The 14511-nt window shown below is 44.5% G+C and overlaps 1 protein-coding gene across 4 annotated transcripts in view; it reads right to left on the bottom strand.

The window, feature by feature from the left end:
• The window catches only part of pfkfb4b (6-phosphofructo-2-kinase/fructose-2,6-biphosphatase 4b), a 33089-nt gene that overhangs the window by 4789 nt on the left and 13789 nt on the right, over nucleotides 1-14511 (bottom strand). The window contains exon 14 of one of the 4 annotated variants that reach the window (XR_014874054.1): nucleotides 7907-8079. The exons of 2 other annotated variants lie outside the window; for them this stretch is intronic. Coding sequence is in view for 1 of the 2 variants with exons in the window: in XM_085159206.1 (XP_085015332.1) it covers nucleotides 12316-12387 (72 nt within the window). In the remaining variant the exon portion in view is untranslated. Of the gene's footprint in view, nucleotides 1-7906; nucleotides 8080-10706; nucleotides 12388-14511 lie in introns of those variants that run through there. One more of the 4 variants, XM_085159206.1, reaches the window with a different exon arrangement.

The following is a 14511-nucleotide window of genomic DNA, read 5'->3' as shown; positions in this document are numbered from 1 at the left end:
TGAGACATTGACATGCCACGTTTTGTGTTGGTGACCTTGTGAGAGTTAAGACGCACCCCAGGTCGGACGCTCAGTCTAACTTTACTGCTAAACTTGCACCACTGTTTGAGGGACCATTGTGTGTATCTCAGAGACTCAGTGATGTTAATTACAGGCTCACTTGGGTGGACTCCGGTTTGGGTGCAGGTGTTTATCATGTTGTGAACATGCAACCGTTCCATACCTGGGACTCTCTCACTTCCAAAGAACAATGTGTTTCATCTCCTGCTGGGAGAGAGACTGCAGAGGATCTGAACTCTGACTCTCAGGCACGCCCTGGCCCCCCTGCAGACACTGACATTGACTCTGAGCCATTCGCCTTTGATTTACCGGACGTTGACTGTTCTTCTGGTGTGGGCGCTGTCCCAGACAGTGTTTCACCCAGATCTGTCCAGCACCCAGCTGCTGGTGGACATTACAATCTCAGGCCCAGACGTTGCCCCAGAATTACATCTGGCTGGAGCAACAAAAGATGGACTAATGATTTTCACACTACTAGGCTTGATCTGAAGTGAAATGTTTTGGTTACACCTGTTTGATGCTGTCTTGTTGCATTGTTATTTTGAGTCATGATATGTAGATGTTTCTGTTTGCTCTACTTAATCCAGTTTTATGGCTCTTTAGTGTGTTAAGGTTCATTCTTGGCATTTACAAAAAAAAGTGACAAAACAAAGAAAATTGATTTTCCACTGTATATGTTCACCTTATTTTCACCAAATTCATTTTTGAATGGTCTTTTGCCCTGTGTGTGTGCCAATCTTAGCTGTAACCTCTATGTATAGGGTACTGTTAGGGGTGGTGTGTGCTTTTTCAACTGTGTACGGCTGAGGACTGCCTTTTTCTCACCAGGGGTGACTATGTAACAGTTGCTGTTGTAATGCAGTGTATCACCACATGGCGGCGCCTCCTGTCTCATGACTGGTGTGTCACCCTTTTTTTGTTCTTCTTCACACTCTTCCCGTAATGGATGCTCCAGTGTGTACGCGGACTAGTGTGCTCTCGAGTAATGTGTGGTAGAGGTAGCACTTTTATTTTTGATATTCTAAATAAATGAGTACTTTTGGAAAGTCAGAAGCTGTTGCTCATTCGCTATCGACCTGCACACCTCCGCGGCTGGCTTCATCTCCACCGCACGTTACAGCGTGCACATTCGCACCTCGACGCGTGTCCAACACAAATCAATTGCGCGTCAAAATATGCAATTTTGACGTGCGTGAACCGGAAATGTCGGAGGAATGTGGGAGGAAGTTGTGCTAGATGGTATCTTTGCAAGATGGCAGCTGTCGAGCTAGCGTTTGAAGAGAGAATCTCCCTTCTCTATTTACTGTGGAGAGCAGAGCAGCGGCGTTAAGGAAACGTGGGTCGTGACTCGAGCAGAAGGGGCTGCGCTGGTTTTTTGCTGGACAGTGTGACACACAGCTAGAAAAGTTTCGGCTGCTGAGAGAACAAACTACCTGGCGGAGTGGAGGTGGATGGAGGAGAGAGGACAGATGGCAGCGGCATCTGCTGGCAAAACTGGTTGGAGCAATGCCAAAAATTCAAACCTGGTTGGCAGTCCACCCGTGGCGGAGGTTGAGCATGACTGCTCCGTGAGTGGACTATGTTGATTTTGACGAAGAGGAGGAAATGCTTCTGGAGCAAGTGCAAGGTGAGCAGAGGAGGGAAAAGCGTAAAAGAGGTGGGAGCAGTAGTGGTAGGGATGATTCTTTAGAAGCTAGAGAAGAGAGAGAACAAGAATGTTTGTTGTTCTAAGATTCAATGAAAGAACACACGTCCATATTAAAAAACTGAGTCTGTTCGTGTTGACAGCTGAACTTAACAGTAAAGTGGGAGATATAGTTTCTGCTAAGGTACTGTCAGATGGAAATCTTCTTATGCAATTTGTGAATGAAGAGCAGCTCAACAAAGCTTTGAACTTAAAACAATTGGGGAAGTTTAAAGTAGAAAATGCTGGGCAAGTGGGTGCACAGACGGGAGGTGGATGCAAGGTGGTAATTTCTGGGGTGCCCATTAGTGTGAAAATGGATGATCTGAAAAGCAAAATCCAAGGAGGAAATGTGATTTCTGTGGTCAGAATGAAAGCAACAAAAGAAGGACTTAAGGTGGATAGTGAAAGTATCCTGATACACTTTGAAGAAGGAAATCTGCCAAGGAAAGTGTTTTTGGGTTTCATTAGTTATACAGTACGAGCCTAGTTCCAAAACCTCTGAGGTGCTTTAACTGTCAAAGGTTTGGACACCTAGCAAAAAACTGTAAGGAAAAGAGGAGATGTGCTCGGTGTGGTGGAGATCACGAATATGGGAAATGTGGAGATGGAGTTCAACCAAAGTGTTGTAGTTGTGGTGGGAGTCACAGTGTTGCGTATGCTGTGAGAGAATGAAACAAGAAAATCATATTCAAAAAGTGAGGGTGGAGAAGAAGATCTCCTATGCTGAAGCAGTGAGGGTGATGAGAGTGAGTGAACAGGTCAACGTCAACCCAGGACAGGGTGCATCTCAGGATCAAGGAGTTACCCGGATCAACACGAATAGTATGGTTATTGATAAGATGGCATTGGTTACATTCATTGCAGGAGTGATAAACACCACAGCTGATGTGAGATCTAAGCAGGAGAAAATTCAGGCCATTGTTAAGGCGGCGATTAACCACTTGGGGTTAGTAGGACTGACATGGGAAGAAGTGAGAGACAACCTCAATTATCAGTCAAGTCAGGAAACATGATGTTCTTTTATGTAATCATGGTACTTATTCTTCAATGGAATGCAAGGAGTCTGTTGGTCAATGGCCTAGAGTTGAAGCATTTCATCAAACTACTTGATGTTAAACCGGATGTCATTTGTGTACAGGAATCTCGGCTTAAATCTTCTTTGGATTTTGAGTTGTATGGGTACAAAATAATAAGAAATGACAGGGACCGTGGTGGAGGGTGTGCAACGTTTGTCAAACAAGACATTCCATATAGAGTCCTGGGTAAAGGCAATGATTTGGAGTATATTGCTATTGAGGTTTGGGACAGGAATGAACCAAATGTTATTGCGAATTTCTACAATCCTTGCGCCAGCTGCCGCGTCTTCGTTCAATTGAAGGAAGTGACTGTCGTAGAGTTATTTGGTGTGGGGATTTTGATGCCCATAGCAGAGTGTGGGGAGGCACACACACAGATAAAAATGGTAAGGTAATTGAGGAATTGATGGATACATGCAATTTGGTGTGCCTGAATGATGGTAGGAGGACCAGATGTAATGTTGTTAATGGAACAGAGTCCGTTTTGGATTTAACTCTAGTCTCAACTGTCCTTGCAGGAATAAGTCAGTGGACCATCAGAACAGACACTACCATAGGCAGTGACCATTATCCTGTTTTCTGTGATGTTGGAGGGAAGATACAGGTATCTTTAAGAGAGGTGCATAAGAAGTGGAGTTTTCATAGGGCTGACTGGACAAAATTCCAAAAATTATGTGAGGAAACGATTGACAAGGTTGATGAGTCTGGTAGCGTTGATCAAATGAATAATCAGTTTATTGAAGTACTTATGGTAGCCGCCAAGGCCTCAATCCCGACCAGTAAAGGCAAGGAAAGTAGGACTTTGGTGCCATGGTGGACAGAGGAATGTCGAATTGCTGTAAAGGAAAGAAACAAGGCGTTTAAATTTCTCCAAAGAACCCTTAACATACAAGCTCTGATTGCATACAGAAAAGCAGTGGCAGTGGTCAGGAGAACAGTGAGACAAGCAAAGCGGAGCAGTTGGAGGTTGTTCTGTTCTAAAATAGGAAGAACCACTCCAGTGGGGGAGGTTTGGGGCATGGTCAGAAGAATGGGAGGTGACCGGCGGGAATGGGATTACCCAGTTCTATCTTCAGGCCAACAGAACTTTGTAACAGCTCAGGAAAAAGTGGAGGTTATCGTGAAAACTTTTGCTGATTCCTAGCTCTGATAACATATCAGTGTTGGGAAAAGACAGAATGTGCCAAATTAAAACACGGTATTCGGAGGCTCTAGTAAGAAAGGCGCACATAGGCAGTAGTTTGGATGCGGCGTTTTCTTGGGAGGAAATGGTGAGAGCACTTCAAAAAACAAAGCCCACAGCCCCGGAAAAGGATCAAATTTGTTATTTAATGTTGAAGAACCTTGGTACGAAAGCGCTTAATGAACTGCTGTGTTTGGTTAACACAGTTTGGATTAAGGGTGAGCTCCCAAGTACTTGGAAGGAGGCTGTTATTGTGCCAATAAGAAAACACGGGAAGGATCCATCTAAACCAGATAGCTACAGACCAATCGCTCTTACATCAAATGTGTGCAAGTTAATGGAATGTATGATAATGGCAAGACTGTCCTTTGAGCTGGAAAGAAAAGGGGCTTTAACCAATTACCAAAGTGGTTTCAGGACAGGTCGGAACACAACGGATGCTATTATTAGACTTGAGAATGTTGTTAGGAAAGCGCAGGCCAATAAAGAGTCTGTTTTGGCAGTGTTTTTTGACATAGGAAAGGCATATGATATGTTGTGGAGGGATGGGCTTTTAATCAAGTTGCATAAGTTGGGTATTGGTGGCAGGACATTCAATTGGATCCAAGACTTTTTATCTGGTAGGAAGATCCAAGTGCGAATTGGGTGTACAAGTTCTAGTCAGTGCATGGTTGAGAATGGAACGCCACAGGGCAGTGCGATTAGTCCCCTGCTTTTTGTTATAATGATCAATGATGTTTTTTCTGATGTTCCTGAGGGAATTGGGAGGTCTTTGTTTGCTGATGATGATGTGTTATGGAAAAAAGAAAGAAATATTGAGCACCTAGTGGTCAGGGTTCAGGAGGCTGTAAATATGGTGTTTGAGTGGGGATTTGACTGGGGATTAAGGTTTTCGGTGGAAAAAACAAAAATGATGTTCTTTACCAAAAGAAATGTGAGTGAGACTTTGACATTGAAACTGTATGACAAGGTAATTGGGAAAGTGAGCTCTTTTAAGTACATAGGTGTTGTGTTTGATTCAAGACTGACATGGAGGGAGCATATTGACCAGATTGAAACCAAATGCAAAAAAGTTATTGTTATGAGGTGTGTAGCTGGGAGGGGTTGGGGAGCGAGCTCTTCTGCTTTGAAAAGACTTTACCAGGCATTAATTAGATCGGTCTTTGATTATGGGTGTGTGGCATATGGTTGAGCAGCTCCTTCTGTGTTGAGACGTTTGGATGTTCTGCAATCGGAAGCCCTTAGAGCAGTGGTTCCCAAACTTTTTTTGCTGGGCCCCCCTTGTTTTACAAGAAAAATGTTCGCGCCCCCCCCTCGCGCACGCACGCACGCACGCACGCACGCACGCACGAACACATCCTCCAACCACACACACCCATATTTTGCTCCATTGCGGTTTATTTCACACCTCAAACATTTAGTAAACAATTAAGCAAATACAAGTAATCTGCAATAAATTACAGGTAGTAAGAAAATAAACTACTAACTCTTTTACGCTACGTCCACACCTACACGGGTATTTTTGAAAACGCAGCTGTTTCGTCCACACGTAAACGGCGTTTCGAATCACCGAGAACGGAGATTTTTTTAAAACTCCTTTTTTGCGTTTACTGGATGAGGAATACAGAGTTCGTCATGCAATGTCAAAGGTATGTGCCTTTTTTCACGTCACGCTGTGTGCACGTTATTGCTTACATGAGATGAATTGCAGAATGGCAGGTAGAGACGAAATACTGTTAATCTGACGATCTGCAGGTTTTACAGGCTTACATATACATGCAGTTACTGTCCCTCCATTTACAAAGGCAGAGGCCTCACGGTGTAATTATTTTACATGTAGTTGTTTTTTTTCTGTGTAATAATATTCAACATTGCTATCAATACATTTTTCAAAAAATCCCTGTGCAAAATGGGTTCAAAGACATAAACAACTGTTGGACGCTGTTTGTCCATGATTTGAACCGGGGAACAAATTGTGGCAGGATCAGCCTGATGTTATTTGTATCCCACTGTAACTTTACTGTATAAAGAGCTAACATCTCCAAAATGTCAGGAGTAGTTAGTCATTACAACAAGTGTTTGTGAACTACAAATCAAGAATGTGGGATACTGTTTATCCATGATTTAAACAGCCCAGCGCTGTTCCCAACGAAGGGAAAACCAATCCTGCAAGGAGACCTACCTCGGCACTTGTGCAGGTGAAACCAAAGGGAAGATATGCTTCACCATATTTTCTAGTCTTTGGCTTAGAATGAAGTTGGTTTGGAAACATATTCAGCTATGCTTCATCTCCTGCTTTGCCTTTGTGTGGGCGCCCGTGCTAGCAGGGTCCAAGCGTTGTTTTTTTTTTTTTTTTCCCTTTTCATGCCGCGCCCCCCCTGCAATGGCTCTGCGCCCCCCCCAGGGGGCGGGCCCCACACTTTGGGAACGTCTGCCTTAGAGTGTGCTGTGGAGCTTTTAAAACGTCTCCAGTCAGTGTCCTACAGGTGGAGATGGGAGAAATGCCCCTAGATCTTAGGAGGAAGCAAGTATTGGTGAATTACTGGGTTCATCTTGGTGGTCATGGTGACGCACATCCCACAGAGGAGGTACTTTTGGAATGCTGGGAGTATGGAAGAAGTCAGAAGGATCATTTTGGAAAGGTGGGGAATCAGTGGGCTAAGGAGTGTCATGTGTATGAAAATATGTCCTGCAGTAGTGTTCTCTGTGGTTCCTCCATGGTTATTGGAGACCCCTCCTGTGGACTGGTACTTGCTGGATCTGAAGAGAAAATTGAAAGGAAGAGTCGATCTTGTTTCAGCATTTTATTTTCACAGCTTGAATGAATACCCTGAGTGTATTCATGTGTTCACGGATGGTGTTAAAAGTCCAGGGACTGGATGTACAGGGTTTGGAATAGCAGTTCCGTCAAAAAATATTGAAATTAACAGACGCTCTTCGGATGGACTGGCAGTGTACACGGTTGAAATGGTAGCAATTTTGGTAGCATTGAAATGGGTAGAGTGTTCAAAAATCAGACAGGTGGTAGTATGTTCTGACTCGGCAGCTGTTCTTTCAAGTCTACAATCATTTTGTTCGAAGACAAGGCAGGGCATGCTGTATACTATTCTGGAGACTATAAGCAGAATAAGGTGTTGTGGTGGCAATATTCACTTTCTTTGGGTGCCAGCTTATGTAGGAATCAGTGGAAATGAAAAGGTGGATAGGTTGGCAAAAAGAGCGTTGACTAAAAATAGGACTGAGATGGAAATTAAAAGCAGCGGATCTGAAGCAAAAGGTATTGTTTGGAGGCAGGTTGTTCAGGAGTGGCAGAAGCGGTGGGATTCAGGGAGTAAGGGCAGGCAATTGTATCATCTTAAGAAGGAGGTGGCAGAGTGTAGGTTGTATAGGGGGTAATAGGAGAGAAGAGGTGGTCATTACCAGGCTTAGACTGGGACATTGTGCATTAAATAAAACACTACAGATGATAGGAGACGGGGAGACATGAGACGGGGCTTTGTGGAGTGTGCCAGGAGGAGGAGGAGACAGTAGAGCATGTAATACTGCGGTGCAAGGGTTATGATGTGAAGAGGAAAGTTCTGCAGAATAGATTGAAGGAGCAGGGAATTGGGGAATTTAATCTGAAGAGTGTGTTGGAGGGTAGTAGGGCACAGGTGAGGGAACTGGTGGGGTTTCTGAAGGATATAGGTGTTTATGAAAGAGTGTAGGTTTTTGTTTGTTCGTTTTGTTTCGTTTCGTTTTTGTTTTGTTTTGTTTTTTTGTACACAGATTGTAAACTCACTGTCTGACCCATACTCCGGAACAGTAGGAGGCGGTAATGCTCCTTTACGTTGGTTGCCAACCGCCGTTAAACACAAAGAAGAAGAAGAAGAGGCGGCGTTAAGGACGTCCTCGCCGTACCTGGGTCCATCAGGTCCTCCAAAGGCGTGAGCAGTTTGGTGAGTTTCACCATTTGCTCCAGGAGCTGCGCCTGGACGACCGTGGCTTTCAGCGGTACCACCGTCTACAGGTGGTACCGCTGGTACCGACACCAACTACAGGTGCTCAATCCCACCTGCAGAGTGCCTGTCCATCTGCATGCGGTTAGTAAAAGTGTTTAATACGGTAGTCCTTTATTGATACCTGTGCTAATATATGCTAAACTATCGTTTATACACTGCTAACATGGATGTGGTATGCTAACAGTGAATGCTGTCGGTGTTTACTGATAGCAAACTGTGGTATGGAGACGACTGTTTATAATATTTCTAGTGATACACAAAAGGTCTCATCAAATCCCGATTTAGTTCGATTTATGCTGTTATCAGTGTTTGCTGATATCAAACTGTGGTATGAGGACCACTGTGGGTTAATCTTTGTAGTAATACTCACTCCTTTCTTTTTTTTTTATTTAGACCTGGTTTAATTCTGGGATAGTTGAATATTTGTATATAATCCTCGCAGCTGTCAGACTCTATAACAGGGGTCACCAGCCTTTCTTAAAACTGAGAGCTAGATAAAACTGAACAGTTTGGTTCATCTTTAGTTATATGGTTCTATCTAGCATATTCTATCTTGATAAGCTGTCTTATCACAGGTTAATTTTTCAAAAATATTAACAATGATTCAAGCAAGGAAAGGGCTACATGTCAACATACAACTCTTTATTTCTATTAATGTCTTACTTCATTCCTACCTGATTGACATGTTTAGGAATTTTGAGTGATTGGCACACTGTAGTGGTAAAAGTTGCTACCAATCAAATTATGATATGGTAAAGTTAAAACAAAACACAACTGACTGTTTTATATTATATCTAATATATATTATCAAATCACTTTTATTGTCACATCACATGTGCAGGTACACTGGTACAGTACATGCGAGTGAAATTCTTGTGTGCGAGCTTCACAAGCAACAGGTGTGCAAAAAAAATACAATAACATAAAACAAGCAAAATATAAGAATGGCTAAATCTGAGAGTAATAAATATATGTACAATATAAGAGTGTATGCATTACTGGATGTGTATACTAAATATGTTTTTCTACATGCGTGTGTGTGTATACATATTTTACAAATTAAACAGAGTAAACAATAAAATAAAATATATAAAATATACAGAGGTTGGTAGTTGAACATGTGCAAAACAAGTGGCATTTATATACAGTGTGGAGTGCATAATGTTGAAGTTCCAGTAGTGAAGGTGAGGTGTCTATGAAGTGTTCAGCAGTCTGATGGCCTGGTGGAAAAAGCTGTCTCTCAGTCTGCTGGTACGGGACCGGATTCTGCAGAACCTCCTTCCTGATGGAAGTAGTCTGAACAGTTTATGGCTGGGGTGACTGGAGTCCTTGATGATCTTTCCCGCTTTCCTCAGGCACCGCTTCCTGTAGATGTCTTGGAGGGAGGGAAGCTCACCTCCAATTATCAGTTCAGAGCACCGCACTACTCTCTGGAGAGCTTTGCGGTTGTAAGCGGTGCTGTTGCCATACCAGGTGGTGATGCATCCAGTGAGGATGCTCTCAATGGCACAGCGATAGAAGGTCCTGAGGATGCAGGGGCTCATGCCAAATCTTTTCAGTCTCCTGAGAAAGAAGAGGCGCTACTGCGCCTTCTTCACTGTTTTGTTTATGTGTACTGACCGCGTAAGATCCTCCGCCAGATGTACACCGAGGAACCGGAAGCTGCTCACTCTCTCCACAGCAGCACCGTTGATGGTGATGGGGGTGTGTGCTTCTCTGCACCTCCGGAAGTCCACTATCAACTCCTTTGTCTTTGCGACGTTGAGGGTGAGATGGTTGTCTTGACACCAGTGGGTCAGGGCGCTGACCTCGTCCCTGTAAGCCATCTCATCACCGTTGGTGATAAGATCCACCACTGTAGTGTCGTCTGCAAACTTCACAATGATGTTGGAGTTGCTAGTGGCCGTGCAGTCGTAGGTGTAGAGTGAGTACGGGAGAGGGCTCAGTACACACCCCTGTGGAGCACCAGTGTTCAGTGTGATAGGGGATAAGGTGATGCTGCCCAGCCTGACCACTTGGCGTCTGTCAGACAGGAAGCTAAGGATCCAGCTGCAGAGGGAGCTGCTCAGTCCTAGATCCTGCAGTTTCCTGTCCAGCTTCGAGGGAACGATGGTATTGAATGCTGAGCTGTAGTCTACAAACAGCATTCTCACATACGTGTCTCTCTTCTCCAGGTGTGACAGGGCAGTATGTAGTGTCAGGGCTATGGCATCATCAGTGGACCTGTTGTGGTGGTATACGAACTGTAGAGGGTCCAGTGAGTCGGGTAGTGAAGAGCAAACGAAGTCCCTGACCAGCTTCTCGAAGCATTTGCTCACGATGGGGGTCAGGGCTAGAGGTCGCCAGTCGTTCAATGAGGAGATGGTGGAGGATTTGGGTACAGGGACAATGGTGGCCATTTTGAAGCAGGCTGGGACTACAGAGAAGAGAGAGGGAAAGGTTGAAGATGTGTGTAAACATTCCAGCCAGCTGAGCCGCGCATGACTTGAGGACGCGGCCGGGAATCCCGTCCGGACCAGTAGCTTTGCGTGCGTTCACCTTCCTGAAGCACTTCTGCACATCCTCCTCAGACACAGTGCGCGCACTGACTTCATCCGCGGTGCACACACTGTCCAGTCTCATGGTGTTCGCTGTGTCGAATCTAGCATAGAATACGTTTAGATCCTCACACAGAGAGGCCATGGTCTGCGGTGTGCTGGTTTTCCCTCTAAAGTAATGTGCATGTTTGTAGTCCGATGTGTTCGCGGAGGCAAAAGCGGTGCTCCGTGCGAACATCTCTGTTAATCCAGGGTTTTTGATTTGGGAAGGATTTAACTGTTCTGGATGGGATGACATCTTCCACGCATTTCCTGATGAATCCGCAGACTGAGTCTGTGTACTCATCGATGTCTTTAGCAGCCACGTGAAACATTTCCCAGTCCGCGTGATCAAAACAGTCCCGCAGCAATAACTCCGATTGGTCCGACCAACTGTGCACCGCCCTCAGGGTTGGAGCTTCCTGTTTCAGCTTCTGCCTGTAGGCGGGCAGGAGCAGGATGGAGCGGTGATCTGATTGGCCAAATGGAGCGCGGGGGAGGGCTTTGTACGCATCCTGGAAAGAGGTGTAGCAGTGGTCAAGTAGCCGGTCTCCACGAGTGTTGAAATGAATGTGTTGGTGGAGTTTTGGTGAAACTTTCTTCAGGTTTCCTTTGTTAAAGTCCCCGGTCGTGATAAACGCCGCCTCTGGGTGTGCGGTTTCCTCACTGCTGATCGTGCTGTACAGTTCCCTGAGTGCTTGGTCAGTGTCGGCTTGTGGGGGAATGTAAACAGCCATAATAATCACTGCTGTAAATTCCCTCGGTAGCCAGAATGGCCAGCACTTAATCATCAGGTACTCTGGGTCCGGTGAGCAGAAGGATTTGACCGGGTGCACGTTCGCATAATCACACCAGCTGTTGTTGATCATGAAACACACACCACTGCCTCTGCTTTTCCCAGTAAGATCCTGTGACCTGTCCGCGCGGTGCACAGAGAACCCCGGTAGTTGTATTGCGGAGTCCGGTACCTTGTCCGATAGCCAGGTTTCTGTGAGGGAGATCATGCAGCAGTCCCGCATCTCTCACTGGAATGAGATCCGTGCCCGAAGCTTGCACAGCTTGTTCTCAAGAGAAGCACATTAGCCAGTAATAAACTGGGTAATGGTGGTCTGTTAGTGCGCCGTCTCAGTCAAACTAGAACGCCAGATCTTCTCCCTCTGCTTCGGCGTTTGTGGCCTCCAGGGTCAGAGAACAAAGGCGTCTCAGGTGAGATGAATCGGGGGTCTGCAAACGGAGGGTCTGTGTTGCAAAACTTGAACTCCGGAAAGTGATGAGAAAGTCTGTCTTTTATGTCCAGTAAGGTTTGTTGGTCGTACACAAGGAGACATGTGCTACTCGTGAAAAAATAGTGGAAAAGGAAAATTAAACACAAAAAACAGCTGTTGCTTGGGGGAGCTCGCGACGAGCCTGCCATACTCGGCGCCATCTTAAAACATCTGACATCTATTATGTAATTATCCTTATAATTACAAAATGTTTTATGTAAGATTTATGTTTTGTAATTTAAATCTGACATCACAAAAGTATTTTGGAATTTGAATAATGTATTTTGTAACTGCAGTACACATAATACTAATTTTGAACAATTTTGTCCAGGTTCCTTGTCACCGGGGACTCCTGCAGGACCATCGCGTTCAGTTTCAGAGTCGGTGTGTCCACGGTGTGCCAGATCACCCCCCAGGTTGCAACGGCCATCTGGGACTGTCTAGTGGACGACTTCATGGCTGTGCCTTCAACTGGAGACTGGCGGTCCGTCACAGAGGGATTCCAGGAGCGCTGGAACTTCCCTCTCTGCTGTGGAGCTCTGGATGGGAAGCACGTCCAGACAAAGGCACCCATATATCATATAGGAGACACACACATTGATATACACTAAATATTTATTCCATTTCTTTTTTTGTGGTGCCCAAATTTATGCACCTGCTTGATTTTGTTTAAACAATTGCTGCACACTTATTGTAAATCCAGTACTTCTTTTCACTTCTCAAATATCACTGTGTGTGTCTCCTGTATGATATATTTAACTGACATTTTTTATTGTAACAACCAACGATTTATACAGGAAAATAAAGGCTATTAACAATGTTGCCCAAACTTTTGCATCCCACTGTATTAGTATATTTTGTCATTAGTATAATATGAAATAAATTCTACATGTGTCAAGTCGGGTGCCAACATTTGCTGTGTAGTAGAACTGAGACATTAGTCATTATAAAAATTTATTTGAAATAATATTAAAATTCTCACACAGAAAAACATTAAACACAAATATATAAAATATAAGTATTTACAGAGAGGCAGGAATAAAAAAAGACCCAGCTGCTCTCCAGAGCAGGAACAAGGCTGAGGAGGAAATGCTCAATTGGAGACTGGTGTGGCCTCTTCAGGGACACCAGGATGGCCAGCTCCATCACCGATGGACCGTCCTGGGACCCGTCCCTCATCTGCCTCGGAGCTGTCCTCCTCTGTGGGCCTGTAAAACACAGCACAAAACACAAAGAAATGAGAAGGCTGCTACTAGATTTTAATTTCAACATTGTAGTTGTAGATATTTAGTAAAGGTGATCACAAAGGAATCCCAACGAGTACAAAGCTATCAGTGCTTGCTGTACATCTGATGCTACAATTGTATACCTGTGGGTGCAGCAGCAGGAGCTGAGGGACTGGGGAGCCAGGAGAAGCAACAGGGGATGCTCTGCTGCAGAATCAGTTGGTTCTATCAAGACAATATTAAATGTTAACAGGTTGAATACAATAATCATAGAGAAAGTATATACAGTGGTCCCTCATTTATTTCAGCAGGGGTTCTCAGAATAACTAGCTCCTGGCCACGCAACGCACTTCATACACTTTTTTCCCCACACACATGAACATTACTCACAGTTCTCACAAGTTGATTCTCAAAGTGCAAACCTTTGTAGACTGCAAAAACGTAAAAGTATTATTATGCAGCGTTTTGTCTTTATCTGCCTGCCACTTTCGTGCACCTTTTTCCCTCGTGGTGCAGGTGTCCATTTCCGAATGAAGGTCATAGTTATGAGTGTTTTTGTGCTGTTTTTTCTATTGGACGTGATGGTTATCAAAACCAAACATTATAAATTTGGCAAGCGCAGGAAACACAACACGGAGGAGATTTGTCAATCAGGCTGCTGTACAGTGCAATAAAAAATCAGCGAAAAAGCGAAGCAGTGACGGATGAACAGTGGGACCACTGTTTGCTGTTTATTAATAAACAAAATATATTCCTATATGACAACAAGCATAAAAGCAGAACGGTATTTGTACATCAGTGGGAAAATAGCGGTGGCTTGCTAGCTTTGTGCGGCTTTCCCGGGTCAGTGAAAAATTTCAAAAGACAAATGAATGAACTTACCAGGTTGCCCGATCTCTTCACATATCTTACTCCAAGCTCGGTCCTTTATATTCCTGTCTCGGTACAGAAAGCAGATAGTGTCGTACAGCTCCGGGTTGTTTGCTACGGCGTTGATTAGCCCTTCCTCCATATTGAATGAAGAATGAAATGCTTTGGCTGGATCTGCCCCTTTGATCTAGGTCAGAGCCACGTAATCAGGCTCCTGACTGGTTGTCGCGGCGCGATTTGATGCTGGAGTTCAGATTTCTCCAACTCGAGCGGTTGACGCAATACGCGCGTATGCACAAAATGCAACACAAAAACTGACGCGCGTGGTTTTATTTGCGAGTCAAACGCACCAGACGCGGTACACTGACGCGCGTTTCAGCGACGCTTCTACATTGACTTTACATGTAAACCTGACGCTTTGGCCGCCTCTATCGCGTTCAGTGTGAACACACACACAGTTGAGAAGAAATGATGTTACATTCAATTAAATCAGTCTTTTTGTATCCAGCAGCAAGTTAACATTTAATGCTGATTTTTTTGTAAAACAACTTATTGGTTCTATTGGAG

Source organism: Neolamprologus multifasciatus, chromosome 5 (genome assembly GCF_963576455.1).
Source record: "Neolamprologus multifasciatus chromosome 5, fNeoMul1.2, whole genome shotgun sequence".
NCBI lineage: Eukaryota > Metazoa > Chordata > Actinopteri > Cichliformes > Cichlidae > Neolamprologus > Neolamprologus multifasciatus.
This window is presented reverse-complemented; position numbering and strand designations above follow the sequence as displayed.